Below are 16187 nucleotides of genomic sequence, written 5' to 3'. Positions count from 1 at the left end.
TAGCTTCCTTATTCTAATTAGATCTTGTCTTCTTTGTATTTGTTTGTATATGCAGGACCCAGTTTATTATTTGTTTGACGGGATGGACTTGATCTTGAATGAGTGCTCTATTTGGTCTCAAAATCAGAGCTAAAAAACAGATTGGTGATAGAAGGTCACAGCAGCATGAATCTATAAGTATTTTGCAGCCTGTCCATGGAGAGTCAAAGAACTTCAATGGGTGTTTCAAATTTGAAGTAGTGTTCTTCAGCTTTTGTTTCTAAAATTGTGGAGAGAGATTAGAATGTATTTTTGTTCTTTTTTTTTTTGTAAGGAATGTTACTCTTTTAAGAAATGATGTAGATTGAATTATGTGGTATAATAAAATTATTTCTCTTTTTAATTTGGTTCATAATTTGTTCATTATTAATTTCCTTTAATGACATTGTGGGATTATCTAAATCAAAACACTAAAGATGGATTATCTAAATCAGACACCAGAACAGTTAATGCAGAATCGGTGGAGCGAGCACAAAAATTTGGTAGCTTAAAAACTTGAGCAATCAATTGCAGGCCAGTTGTTCTATGTATCTATGAACTAGTATTTTACTTGCTCTAGGATCATCGGTCGAGCTTAAAACCAATGGGTGTTTTACTTGCTCCAGGTTGGATGATCTAGCGATGAAGCAATGAATATTTTACTTGCTCAAAGTGGTTGGTCTAGCCTTAAAGCATTGGTTATTTTACTGGCTCCAAGTGGTTGGTCTAGCTTTAAAGCGTTGGCTATTTCACTTGCTGTAGGGTGGTTGGTCTAGTTTTGGAGCAATGACCAAAAAAGTCGCTTTATGATAATTGGTTGATACCTAGAGCGAGTGCCTAGCTGCTCAAGACTTTTACAAATCCCACCTTTTGCAACTCCAGAGCAAGTGCCACTTTTAATCGCTCTAAGGGTTAGAGCGTCTTAATATGGCTTTGGCAACTAAATCTGCGTGGTCGCTCAATCCACTTTTAATCACTTCCTGTTCTAACTTATGTTTGTTTCCCACTACTCTTCTCACCTCATCTTGAGCTATTTGCATCACTTTCGGATTTTTAATGAGCTCCGCCATTGCCCATTCCATGATTGTCGCTGTTGTATCAGTTCCACCCGCCAACATATCCTGTTAGTGACAAAAAAAATGATTGAGTTAATAATTAGTTAATAAATATATATGATATATCCTAGGAAAAGATTAGAGGAGAGTGAGAGGTCTAACCAGGATTATTGATTTGATATTATTGCGAGTGATATTTGGGTTGTCCTTCTTAGAAAGGAGTAGAATATCCGTCAAATCTAGTTTGTCAACATCTCTTACTTGACCAAGGAGATGCTCGTCGATGACTTGGTTGAAGAAAGCATCGAGTTCTTGGGATACCTTCTTAAGCTTACTAGATAATCCAATAACAACATCCATCCACCCAAGAGATGGAAAGTAATCACCAAAACTAAAAGCTCCCAGCAACCTTGAAATCTCTCTTGATAATTCACCAGATTTGTTTTCATGAGCACTTTCATACTTAGCACCAATAGCACACCTCGAAACTATGTTGTTTGTTAGAGTTAGCAGTACTTTACTAAGATTAATTACTACTTCTCCCTCTTCCATTGAGGAACATGAACTCGATATCTTTTGGATTACAGTGTCGACTTCTTCTTCTCTCACATTCTTGAATGAATGAACCCTCTTTGCATTCAATAGCTCTAGAACGCAAATCTTCCTCACTTGCCTCCAGTATTCGCCGTAAGGTGCAAAACCAATATCAGTACATCCATAAAATAACGCGTTTGCAGCGGTACTAGAAGGTTTATTTGGGAAGACAAGATCTTGGTTTTTCATTATCTCTTTTGCCATTTCCGCGGATGAAACTACAAGAGTCTGCGATTGACCCAAGTGCAATAGCATCAATGGACCATACTCTTGAGAAAGATGTCGGAAGGATCGATGAGCTAATTTTCCTATTTGATGAAGGTTACCAATTATCGGAATCGTCGGTGGAGAAGGTGGTAGTTTATAAGTATTGGATGATTTTGATAATGAACAAACTCTATGGATCTTAAACAGAAGTAAAATAGATAATGCAAGTATTAGAAATGAGACTGATAGTAAGTGTAGGTTGAATACTGTGCTATTGCTTCTCTTAACCATTGTTGCGGTACCACAAGCAGAGATGGTACGTCCATCCTTTGCTTATCGTGTTGGTAATGGTTTATGCTCATATTAGAAACCTTTTTATTTGTCAAAAATATGGTTTAGTCCAAAAGTCAGTCAAAAAGTATGGTTTAGTCCAGCGCGAGTCAACTAGGTACAAATTAGTCCAAAATATGGGAAAGTATGCTAATAACCTTATCATTTACAATTTAGTCCAAATATTTGCATTTTAGTCCACAGTGACTTATAATGATGTCAGCAATTTTAATAAACATAAAAACAATTAAAAAACAATTTATCTTTTGAACCGTTTGTCCAAAATTCGTAAATTTTATATATTCGGAAAGCTCTTTCCGAGAGCTATAAAAAGAGTACCTATATGACTATATAATTCTTATTTATAAATTTTTTTAATTTACACTAATGTATAACCATGTAGACATCTACAAAAATCCAGAAAATCCAACATCCTTGGTAGCCAACATCCACTCTAGTCTACACAGACTGACAAAACTATCAACCACGCCAAGCTCTAGTTGATTAATAGCCGGATTGTAAAGGTTGGTTTAGCAGTTAACCTGTATCAAGGACAAAACAATAAAACATAAGAATTCGCAGCTTGAAAAAGAAGTGATTAACCTTACACCAACAACCACATAAGAGACAAAGCAAGAAAATGAATAAAGTAAAAAAAGTTAATCAGTTACTGACTTAATCCCTTTAGGCCTAATCGCACAAACTTAAAATGGCTTCAAAACATCTCAGTACTGTGATTTACTAAACAATCGCAATTCTAATACTTACACAGAATATGCAATATATCCACGAAACGGGACAATGGTGTACAACTATGCACACATCTACAAAAACATAGAAAATCCAACATACATACCCATAGAACAGTCCATATATCAATGAGACGGGACAATGATATACAACAATGTACACATCTATAAAAAACTACAAAATCCAACATCCATACCCATAGAACATGATGTATATCCAGAAGATGGGACAATGATGTACAACTATGTACACATCTACAAAAACATATATAATCCAACATCCATACATATTAGAACAACCCTTAAGTAATAACGACATTAAGAAACCGAACATGCTCACCCAAAGAAGTTCTGATTCAGTTAAGTACAAGAAAATATTTTCAGATCCAACTTCTAATGAAAGAAGTTTCTTTCAATCAAAACATGCGTACAACTATGTACATGTCAATAATCAACAGGTGTATAACCATATACACATTAACAATCGACAGGTGTACATCTATGTACACATTAAGATTCCCCTACAACTATCACATGCCAGCTAACAATAAAAGTGACACTTGGTGGGGAAAAAACTAACCTTGTTGCTGAACTCCGCCCATGAAGTCTCATTAATCCTCCATGACTCAAGATAGCTTCTACTCTTTGCATCTGTGATAAGCTTGTCTTCCTTAAAGTTAGACCCAGTATTTTTCTTCCGCAACGTTTTCTCTACATATTGGGGCGCCACAAGGTCTCACTTTCATTCCTCATATCTAGGATCAGACTTTAAAAGTTGTTTAGAAGTAGTCCAGGAAGTAAGAACAGTCTTCCCGCCTCCACTCACCTGATCACTTGCTTCTGCAGTTAACTTATGAAAGCGGCCAACAAAGCTTGGAGATTGGGGAGCACAACCCTGGAAATTTCAAACACATTTTTACGTTGAAAAATCATATAAAGTTTCACCTGCAACAGCATCTTGCACAACAATGTACATCTGTATTAAAAAGTGCACAACAATGTCCACTTGTATTACAGGTGCGTTATTATGTACACATGTATTTTCTATCACATGTGTACAACAATGTACACTTATATTATAAATATACTAATATGTACACATGTAATTTCTATCACATGTGTACAACAATGTACACTTATATTATAAATGTACTAATATGTACACATGTAATTTCTATCATAATCAAGAGTTGGTGACTCATACTGATTCGACATCAAAGAAACGAAAAATGATTGTTCACTAAAATTTCATCAAGAGTCCTAGAGTGGGATATTATGTACACATGTCACTTATGTAACATGTGTAAAACAATGTGCACTTATATTATAGGTGTACAAATACGTACACATGTCATTTCTGTCACAACAAACAGTCAATGACTCTTCAATAATAGTTAAGCACCAATCCAGGAATATATGATTTGATAAATCAATACAAGTGGCTCTTTATTTTGTATGCATACAAATGATAAGTCAAGAACAGAAGGTATCCCATATGACCAAATCTCAAAACTACATTACTAACAGCAGTTTCCGATCTAGTATGCATAGTAATAATAAAAAGAGCGGCTTTCCAAACACCAATAGTTGCTCAAGAACGAAATCCAACATTTGGAAGGGAAGGATTGAATTTTACTAACCTGCTACTGTACATTTTTAAGAGAGTTTTCACCGCCCAATTAAACTGTAACAAAGACAACAAGTAAGTGAAATGCAGAAACTATCCAAATTACAACAGTAGATAGAATGACGATCAAAGAAGAGATTGCAGTCACCAACATTAGTAGACTATTATACATTATCCTTTTGATCTCATGGATGCAAATCAGCAAGTCAAACCAACCTCTTGTATTTTCTAAAATCATTTTCACATTTTTCACTGAACCTACTTAATCTTTACAATATCTTATGGATTGTTTTAAAATCTCAATCTTTATTAAAAGAAATCTGCCATGGCTGCTGATTTATTTTTATTTTCTTTTCCCAACAGCTGCTGCTCTAGCTAGGGAAGATGTATCGACCACGAAGAAGAGATCATAAAATGATGTCTCTGTTAATGAGGGATCCAAAGTCCAAACTGAGAATAGAAAAAAAAAATCCAATAGCAACTTCATAAAACTGAAACGAGAAACAGTTTTAAGGACAAAAAACATCAAACCAAGAAGATATCATAAAATGCACTGATAAAGATAAAAAAAATGCAAATGACATGAATCCCTTGGTCACTTATGAAAACTTGACGCGATAACTAAACAAATGTTTAATGAAACCCTTCCAAAAGTTAATTAAACTTAAAGTAATTGGAACGAGTGGAAAGAGAGATTTTTACTGTAGTAATGGAGATTAGAACTGTCAAAAGTATAAGATGTTATCATCAGCATTAAAAATCCAATGCATACCATATTCTCTTTTAATACTAGTTTAAAACATAAGATGAAATCATCAGCAAAAAAAACCAATGCATAACATATGTATTTTCCCTTAATACTACTAGTCGAATGATGATGTATTTAAGATTCCCATTTGGTACCTTATATTTTGTGATACTAGAACTGAGATATGTCAAATTTAATTAGCACATGCTCACGGAGGATACAGGAAAAATCCAAAAAGGTCAAAAATAAGAAAAAACTTTCCATTAACAGGAGCATAATCGAGTATATCCTACTGTGATTATAATTATAAATAAGGGCATTCGCTTAGAATTCTAATAGGAACATGTTGTTACTTAGACAAGGTAAAATTCTCTATTGACATGGATTCTTATTTAACTATAATACTAGATGCAGGGAAGTAATACTACTCTAGATGACCAAATCAAAAAGATGGAAAATAAAGAATCGGTAAAAAAGTCAAGCTCAAATAAAAAATTAAAATACAAACATTAAGAGGTTAGGTATGATTTGTAATTACCTGTTCATGTCTAAGATGGGACACATTCAGATGGTTTCCATTAACGGAGAACAGGTGCCTGAAGAGAGATCTCTGCATATATATAGATTATAATGAGATAAGCATAGATCTATCTAATTACTAACTGATAAGAAACTCGAACTGAAATCAAAGTGAAAAATTCTGAAATTGACTTCCAAATCGATAAAATAATAATAGCGATCAACGGTAATTAGGTTTCCAAATCGCTTACCATGATGAAATCTTCAAATAAATTTGATGAATTAAATATCATCAACTTTTCGCCTGAATTTCAAGTGACGACTATATAGGTTTTTTCAAGATGCATCGAATGTTTCTTTGATTATCATATTTAGTTTCAGAGATTTCATTTTCATGGAGATGGCGAGATTAGGATTCAAATTTTTTTTTTCAGTCCGGAGATCTGTTTAAAATGAAATTAAAAAAATGGAAATTATATCACGAGGAAGAAATAGCGTAGGGGTATTTTTTCCATCAAAAAAATTCAGTTTTGAACTGAATCGTTCATAAATGGACTAACTCGTTTCAAATTTGACAAATTTGGATCTTTTAGTACCAGGCTTAAGAGGGCAGGACTAAAGCATCCTAAGCCCAGTAACTTTGGGACTAAATGTAAATTTCTATTTTTTATTTTTATCGGAAGAGAGAACTTTATTCAAAGAAGGAAACCTACAAACTGATTAAGGTACCGTGTTGTATATAGACAAAATGATTTTGTGTATATAAACAAATTAAGGTACCTTGTTGTAAATTTGGACAATGTTACTGGAAAAATGAGAAGCCTTAATAATTGAGCAACTTTGTAAAATATCTATTTTAACTTGTAGAGGATGACCAGTTCAAAGGAGTGGAGTAATGAATGAACAAAAACGATCAAGCTACAGAATCTGGCTAAGTTCGACATGGGTAGTAGCAAAAAAAATCTAGTCATAGAACAATATGTATCCTCAGAAATAAATATCCTAACACCGGTTAAATCACCGAACCAAAGATAAGTCAGTTAAGTGACCAAACTCTTGAACTAGAAGAAGATCTCGAGTACTTTAAAGACTCTACAGACCCTGAAATTCAAGCCATAGTGCTAGGTCTTACTGAGAATAATGATGACCCTAAGTTTGGGGGTAATGAACTAGAAGAATCTCTTGAGTATTTTAAAGACTCTGAGGATCCGTAAATTCAAGTAAAAATTAGAGGTTTGTCTTAAAATACTGACTACCCTAAGTTTGGGGGTAGTGATGGTCAAGTATCCCCATTAAAAGTCCCTAACTTGGGACTCGAGCCTAGTGTACCTGAGGTATTACTTGAGCCTCTTCCGACTCCACAACCTGATCCTCCTGATACTGTCCAAGAGGAAATCCAGGAACTAGAAACCCATAGTTCAGAAGAATCTGTTTTTCAAGACACTCATATGAAGCGCAAGTGGACACCACAGAAAAAACCCAATTGTCTTGCAGGAAACCTTTGATGAGGATGTGCTATGTCTGTTCATTTTTCTGATTTGATGCAGTTGTCTAATAATTGTGGAAATTTTGTTTGATTTTGTTGACCCACAGTTGTTTCGACTATTGATATATGATTTGAATGGTAATTAGCCATTTTGTAGTAATTGACGTCTGGGTGAAGACTTTAAATTTAGCACTTCTTGGGAGGTAACCCATGCTCATGCAACACGGTAATATCTTTCCTTAACTATTTTTGCTTCAAATGGTAACAGTTTCTCCTTGTTCATGCTTTTAATTTCATCTTTAGAACATTGAGGACAATGTTGGATTTAAGTTTGGGGGTATAGGAGAAACTTTTTGTTAGTTGCAAAAAATAAACTCCAGAGCCTATAAATTTATGCTCATTAAGGATGGCACTAACCAATCTAAGTGGATGGAAGCATCTTGGTTGTAGGAGTTGAGGAACCAATCCGATTAGGTGGAAACATCTAAAGAGTCTATTCATAAAAGCACAGAGCTCAGGTGTTAGAAATAAATGGTAGTTTCGCCATATCTCGTTGAGTCCTTTTCACTTCTGTTTTTATTTTGTTTTCTTTTTAAAATATGTTTCTCTAAGTGATTAGGTGGGCTCACAAATCAACTTGTTACCATTGCTAGGGTGAAATAGAGTGATTGAGATACCAAAAAAAAAAAGTTGAAGAAAAGAAAGAAAAAAGAATTGAAAAAGAAAAAGAAATAATTAAAAAAAAATTGAGACCAGACCAGCAGACCAACCAGAATAAATTCAATAAAGTCGACCACTGGTACCCTTGTATATATGCCAGTTGTGTTGACCTAAAGTTAGGATTATCGACCACTGGTTCCCTTGTATATGCCAGTTGTGTTGATATTAGTCAGACTAGTATCTCAGTCCATTAGGATAGGTTCATTTTGGCAATGGCCTTCAGACAAATATGAGAAACACCGTTCACCTAGTCAACATCAAAACCATCTATGTTTCTTAATCTATCCATGTGATTTGTTGACTCCGGATATTGATGTCCATAGTGCAACTATCTGAGTAGAGCTGTGTCACTTATATATGAATTTTAGTACGCTTGAGTGCAAACTCGTGTACAGCAGTTGAAATTTCGCATCAGGGTACTTCGTCCTGTAGTCAATGAGAGTATGCCAACCAAGGAGATTCTTTAGTGCCTTCCAAGGTTCTGCGTAGATAGCTAGGGTATGGAGTGTAAAGGTTTTGTGGGTATATCTCTTGTAAGCCCTTCCGAGACTATAACTCGGCCACTAGGGCCACCTAGGGGTTTAAAGGCCTGTTGGATACGCTAAATGCAACCGACGATGCCTGCGACAGTGAGTTAGGATTTTATTTTTATTTTACTTTTGCTCGAGGACTAGCAAATAATAAGTTTGGGGGTATTTGATAGACGCATTTATGTGTCTATTTTGATCTCGATTTTCTATTTTGTTAGTACCCATTTTTGTACTTATTATGGTGTTTTGTGTATTTGTAGGTATTTTTGGGAAATAAACATTTTTGGAAAATTCGGCTCGAAAAGTTGCTAAATGCACCTCCAGAGGACATCTGTTAAAGGGACTCTCATTTTGGATAAGGGGCAACCAAACTTTTAAGGGCCTCTCACCTGCTATTCGCACCCCAACAGAGGATAGGGGCGCGACCCATCTTCATTGTTTGAAATATCTTTTTGGAGGGAAAAGTCTAATCCACACTTTTTCACCTGCGTACTTTTCTGGGAAGATTTCTGACGAGATTTTGAGAGAGATTTTCATTAGGGTGGATTTGTTTGGGATTTCTATGAGTTAACAGGGCTGGTAGGGATGTCCAATAGTGAAAGATAAACGAGTTTCACCGGGTTGCTCTGAAACAGGGAAGTTATATTATCGCGGGTATTTTATGTTAGATTTGGGAAGATATGTGAAGTAATGGGAAGGATATTCTATGAGATTTAGATCAGTTATGGTTCGGTGCAACAAAACAGGGAAGATAACTACCCTGTACTCGTTAAAAAAAGGGAAGATTTTCTCTCCTTCTACAAAACAGAGCAGTGGGTGATTATCGGGATATTTGTCGAGTTATTGTGGAAGTTATGCACGGTTAAGGGAAATATATTATCTAGTTAGTATTTTGTTCGATGGAAAGAGCTCAGGTTATCTTTTCTACGCGTGAAATAAAAGGAAAGAAGAATGAGAAGTACGTGACTTTGGAGAGAAGTAAAGGAGAATTAACTCGATATTTCTGGCAGCTGAATCTGTATAAATAGGTGCTGGGAGGTCCAACAAGGGGAATCGAGATTTTTGGGTAGAGCATAGGCATAAAATCACGCTGCAGGTGAAGAGGAAGAAGAAGAGTTGCAGACGACAGAAAAGAGGTGTGTTCTCAAGAACACGAAGAACAGACACATACAAACAGTTTTTCATCTTGCTACATAAAAGATGTAACGTTTTCTGTAACAACAACTTTGTAACACTTACAACCCTTGCAATTTCACTGCTTTATTATTTTTCACCTCTTGTAAACACTGTTTGAGCTATGAATATAAACTTTGAGTGTGTTTCCAACATGAGGGCTAAACCCCAATACTGGGATGACGAAGGAAGCCATATTTTATGCATGTGGTAGTTATATTTAATTCTTTTATGATTTTTTGCATTTATTATTAATTGTTTTATGGTTTTTATTGAATGGTTGTGATTTCATTGATGGGTTATGCTTAGGTTAAGTCTTTTGATATCCCATGCTTTCGATTTACAGTCATTTCTTTTCAAAAATCTACTTTGGCAAAGAATAAAGAGTCAATATTTATTATTAGTTGAGTTATAATTGTTTTGAATAAATATATGAATCGCATGAATGAGTTATATGGTGGAATCCCGATTCCCTGTCATCTCTCAATATTGTCATCATCCTTTGTTTTATTTGCTAGATTAATTCTATAATTTAAGTCTAAAATCAACTTCACAATTCCAAGAATCAAACCCTTTTCTTACCACTTCAAAATTACATCACTGTGTCCGTGGTCAGAGTATAAACGAAGATTGTGACATGAAATTAAAAAGGGACATGGCTACTAGGCGCATGTTGATGAACACAATTCTTCCAAAGATGACAAAGGTAAAAACATCAAACACAACTCTAAGCGTAGTCTTCATAAGAAAGGTATGTTTCGCAAAACTGAATCTGACATTACTTTAATTAAGGGTGATTGTTATGTTTGTAAAGTTCATGGCTACACGGCAGTAAATTGTAGACAACATAAAAATCTTAATAAGTATAAAGTTAATGCTAATTTAGTTGAAACAAACTAGAACGAGTTCAGTGGCATGATGTCGGAAGTTATTTTAATAACCAATATGAGAGACCAGTAGGTGGACTATGGAGCCACCAAGCATGTTTGTTGAAACGGAGACTTGTACACCTCCTATCAGAGGATAGGGGATGTCGAGAAACTCTTTATGAGTAACTCATATACGACAGAGGTTGCATAAAAGGAAAAGGTCGAGCAAAAGCTCATATCTGTAATATTCTCACATTGAATGAAGTTTTCATGTTCCGAGCGTATGCAAGAATCTTGTATCTTGTTCTGTTATAGATGGTAACAAATTTAAGATTTTAATTGAATCTGGAAAACTTGTTGTAACTCGGTAGTGATTTTTTAAGCAAGAGTTATAGGACTTTGGGTCTATATAAGCTTAACGGAAAAACTGATGAAGTGAACATAGTTGATTCTTGTGCTTTCTTTGTGTGATTGAATGTTTTGCGTGGTAGACTTGGAACCGTAAACTTATAAGTCAATGCTTAAACTGGCTAGCATAGGCTGCGTACCCAAATTTGGTTTGGACTTTTGTGTAGAATCAAAATATGCTATAAAATATTTTAGCACAAATGTTCAGAGTAATTCTAAGCCTTTAAAATTAATTCAGTTAGGCCTATTTGACATGAGTTCAACCCAAAACAAACTATAGTAAAATATGGTTTATAACTTTCGTATATGATTGTACGAGGTACAATCTTGTATACTTTCTTAGGGATAAGGATGATGCTAAGCCTTAAGATGTATAAACTTGAAGTTGAAAACCAATTAGAAGCCTTGAACATAACAACTGTATCCTTAAGGAGATGATAAATGCCATGTTGATTAGTTCAGGATTACATGCGGCCTTGTGTGTGTGTGGGGGGGGGGGGGGGTGCAGTCCTCTTAACTAGTATATCCTGAATAGAGTACCCTTTTAAGGATCGGATAAAACTCCATATTATTTGTGTAAAGGTAGATGACCTTCTTATGAATGCGTCAAATTGTGGGGGTGTTTGACTAAGATTATCATTCCTCTTCCTAAAAGAGCTAGATAGAAACCAAAAATGTTGATTGTATCTTTATATAGGTTATGCTGAGTATACTTCTACATATATATTTTTGGTTGTGTGTTCTGATTTTTCTGACTTTGTTGTGAATATTATTATAAAATCTAGGGATGATGAACATGTTTATTCTTAAACCAGTACCTCATTAGAGATGTGTTGTTGATCCCCTAGATTTATTTTCAAATAGTCAGAACCTATCTTAAAGGAAGATGAAGTTAAGGTTGAGCCTAAGAGAAGTAAAACAATTAGACTTGAGACTCTTTATGAATCCGAATTCATAACATGCCTAGCTTAGTCTGAGCCCCATACTTCTAAAGAATCCTTGACATCTACTGAAACCCCATTCTGGTAAGAAGCTTCATTTAATGAAATGGACTCAGTCCATTGGAACCAGACTTGGGAGTTTGCTAGTTTACCTCTAGCGAGTAAGACCATGGGATGTAAATGAGTCTTTAAAGAAACGTTAGGTATATGGAACTGTGGAAAATATTAGGCTAAGTTGGTAGCTAAAGGCTATAAACTAAAAGAAGGTGTAGATTTCTTTGATTCTTATTCACTTGTGACGAGAATTACTTCTCTTGAGATGTTAATTGATATTTCTTCCATAAACAACTTGGAGATACATCAAATGGATGTTAAGACAACTTTTCTAAGACTGTGAATTAGATAAATAAATTTACATAGACTAACCTGAGGACTTTGTAGTGAAAGGTTTATGAAGATAAGGTTTGTAAGTTGAACAAAAATTTGTATGGTTTTCCAATAAGCACGTAAACAGTGACATGGAAAATTTTATCATGTGATAATGTGTAGTGGATTTAAGTTAATGAATCTGACAAGTATATTTACAAGTAACTTGTTAAGGATGCCTTTGTGATTGTATGCTTGTATGTTGATGATATGCTTATACTTGATACAAACATAGATGTGATTAATTCTACTAAAAAAATGCACTGAATGGGAACGTTGACTTTAAAGACTTAGGTACTTTTGATGTAATCTTAGGGATGAGGATTAGAAGATAATCAAACATTTATAGTCTTAGTCATTCTCATTATGTTGAGTTTGTACTTAAGAGATACAATCAGTCTGATTGTAAGCTTGCGTGTACTCCAAACGATTATTCTTGTAGACTCGAGAAAAATAAGGGTAATGGAGTATGTTAAATTGAATAGTCAAGAGTTATAGGATGTCTGATGAATTTAATGAACAATAAGAGTCCAGAAATTGCCTATATTGTGAGTAAGTTAAGTAGATATACTTGTAGTCCAGAGCAAGAGCATTGGGATGCACTTAGTAGACCATTATGGTACCTAATATACTCTATTACCTTTTGTTTGATTTATGAAAGGTATCTTGTTGTCCTTGAGGGACACTGTGATACGAACTGGATAGTTGACTCAGATGATTATAAGTCTACTGGTGGATATGTTTTCACTCTAGCAGGAGGGTTTGTTTTTGGAAGGTTTTCAAATATACATATATTGCTCAATTCATTATGGAATTTGAGAGTATTGCGTTAGATAAAGCACGAGAGGGGGCCGAGTGCCTAAAGATGTTTTTTAGAAGACGTTCCTCTCTGGCATATGCCTGTGCCAGCTATATCTATACATTGTGTTAGCCAAGCTATAATATCTAAAATCTAAAAATAACTAATCTCAATCGGCGTTATTTCCATTGATTGGATAAAGCCCAAGGAGAATATCGCACAACCTTTGACGAAAGGTTTGTACAAAGAGATAGTTAAAAATGCATCAAGGGGGATGAGGCTTAAGCTCATAAATTAAACTTTCCATGAAGGATACTCAACCTTGCTTACTTGAGATCCCAAGATCAAGGTTTCGAATGAGACAACTAATCTTTGGTGGGTAAAGGTAAACACTATTATAGAATTTTATTCTCTGTCCCTTCCCTATGGTGTAGACGTGATAGTGTGACTGCATGTGAAGGATGATTTTTAAGAAGACTTAATGAGTTCTATAGTTTCAATTTAAGATTGAAGTGGGGTGTATCAGTAACACTCTTTATGGAAACTCACCTATCTGAATGAGGAAGTGGGGCAGCTTCCTATGAGAATATGATCTTTGATTCTCTAGAGCATTTTGAGAAACAGGATATGTCCAGGGCCGAATTGGACAAAACGGCACGAGCTTGGAAGCAACCTTGGAGATATCATTCGTGGTTGTTATCGCGAATTACATCAAATGCTAGAAGTTTAATACATCGCGTTCACTGTCCCTAGCAAGTACTTCCGGTAATATCTCACTAAGCAAAGGTTCAAGACCTCATGGACACCTCTTCCTAAAATGGTATTTCCTGCTTTTTTTATGTGATTTTCGTTTTGATGGTCTTAGTATTACTGGAACTTAGGACCTAAGGGTCACTAAGGGTTCACTAGTTCATGCATTTTCACTATAGTGAAAGGAACCTTTAGTCTCACTTATGAGGAAATATATAAAGATGAAAGCTCTCTATACTATATGATTTTGCAATCCATAATATGACCATGGAGTCAACACGATTAAGTGTGAGAGAGAGGACGTTGGAATAGATAGTATGACTTATACATGCACGGTCCGTCTGTTTGTTCAATCAGATCGATCGTGGGATTAGGGTGTTGATTTACCAAGATCTATCTGTATTTTTCATGTTTTATTGAGGTTTTCATTCATGTGGGGGGTTGTTGGAAAACAATTAATAGAAAATTGATTTTTGAAGTTTTTAAGAAAAATAATAACTTATTATTTTCTTTTGTGAATGAAACTTTTTAGTCCCACATCGGGGAGTTCCTGTTTTTGAGTTGTATTATTCCATTATATAAACAAATTCTCTACTTTTGTAAAGTCTATGGGAAAGGGGATTCTCTATTTTTTAGAGAGACCCCCAAAGGAAAATATTTTATAGCGATTTCTTTAACGTTCACGATTTTCCTTAAAGCTTTTTTCGGAGTTGCCAAGCTCAAGTTGAGCATCTACTACATATGCTAGTAGTAGGTGTTGTAGGGTGTTTTATCCTGGAGATATCCGTCCTGTGAGGGCTATAGCATCACTCTTGAGTGTAGTCGGGAGATAATGTCTTAAGGACAGCGTGTTGAATACGTGACTCACTCTGTTTTTCCAAAGTTTTTCCTTGTTGTTGTTGCAGAGATTTGGGAAACTCGTCCGTTTCATTGAATCAGTCACTTCCACTATAAAAGATCTAAGTATCAATAACTTTTCCTTATTTGATTTTTTTCCTTATTTTATTATTGCACCCAACAGTGTACAATGACGACCGTGTCTTGTAAAAAGTTAGGGACTTATTGGAAACCACCAATGAACATCTACTTCTTCAATGGTGCATTCAGACTTCAATGATGTGGATATACATTATGAAAAACGGGTATAAAACTTTGAAATAATGTGGTCCTTCTTGAATTGAAGAATTTTTGGCGGGATGATACATGTTAACTGGTGACGGCGAACAAACATGGTCTAATTCATGGGAAAAATATCGTTTGGTCCTTTTTTTAGGTGGTCCCAAGTCAGTTTGGTCCTTTCATAAATCACCTTTTCCATTTGATCCATAATTATTTAAAAATATTGAATGGACCAAAGTACCCTTCTGTGTTAATTCTAACTTATTTTTTGTTGCAGTTCATTCTACCTAATGAACTATCAGGCATTTTATAGATTTGAGTCCATTATGTTTCATGAAAATTGTACACTTCATTATATTCTATAAGTTTCATTACATTTCATTAAATTCTACAAAATTTTTGTCATTAAGAACAAAAAGTCAGAGTTCATTTGTCAAATGAACTCCTGATAAAAACCTATATAAACCAGAGTTCATTTCTGGAATGAACTCCTGATAAAAACCTATCTAAACCAGAGTTCATTCGTCAAATGAACTCCTGATAAAAACCTATATAAACCAGACTTCATTTCTGGAATGAACTCCTGATAAAAACCTATATAAACCAGAATTCATTTCTGGAATGAACTCCTGATAAAAACCTATATAAACCAGAGTTCATTTCTGGAATAAACTCCTGATAAAAACCTATATAAACTAGAGTTCATTCGTCAAATGAACTCCTAATAAACCCTATATAAACCAGAGTTCATTTCTGGAATGAACTCCTGATAAAAACCTATATAAACCAGAGTTCATTTCTGGAATGAAATCCTGATAAAAACATAAATAAACTAGAGTTCATTCGTCAAATGAACTGCAGCAACATCATCTTCGCCGTCTTCAACAGCAGCATCAAACATCATCATCTTCAAAACAGCAGCAACAACATCGTATTCATCATGTTCATCATCTTCAACAACAACATCAAACAAATAGAGACGAAAAAAGAAACACAAAAACTATATCGTCTTCATAAACTAAATCATCATCATTGTCTTCGGCATCAGCAACATCATCTTCATCGTATTTATCATCTTCATCATCTTCAACAACAGCAGTAAATCAACAAAAAACGAAA

The 16187-nt window shown here is 34.8% G+C and overlaps 1 protein-coding gene across 1 annotated transcript; it reads right to left on the bottom strand.

The window, feature by feature from the left end:
• Positions 1-1306: 1306 nt before the first annotated feature.
• Positions 1307-6140, bottom strand: LOC113272297 (cytochrome P450 71A1-like). Its single transcript, XM_026522153.1, has 7 exons — positions 6099-6140; positions 5867-5938; positions 4594-4637; positions 3899-3929; positions 3780-3848; positions 1395-2072; positions 1307-1312 (listed from the first exon to the last, which is right to left on the bottom strand). Exons 1-7 carry the CDS (start codon positions 6138-6140, stop codon positions 1307-1309), a joined length of 942 nt encoding a protein of 313 aa, XP_026377938.1.
• Positions 6141-16187: the final 10047 nt, after the last annotated feature.

The sequence above is a fragment of the Papaver somniferum genome, chromosome 4, assembly GCF_003573695.1.
Source record: "Papaver somniferum cultivar HN1 chromosome 4, ASM357369v1, whole genome shotgun sequence".
Taxonomy (NCBI): Eukaryota; Viridiplantae; Streptophyta; class Magnoliopsida; order Ranunculales; family Papaveraceae; genus Papaver; species Papaver somniferum.
Note: the sequence above shows the minus strand (reverse complement) of the source record. Positions and strands in the feature narration are given on the sequence as shown.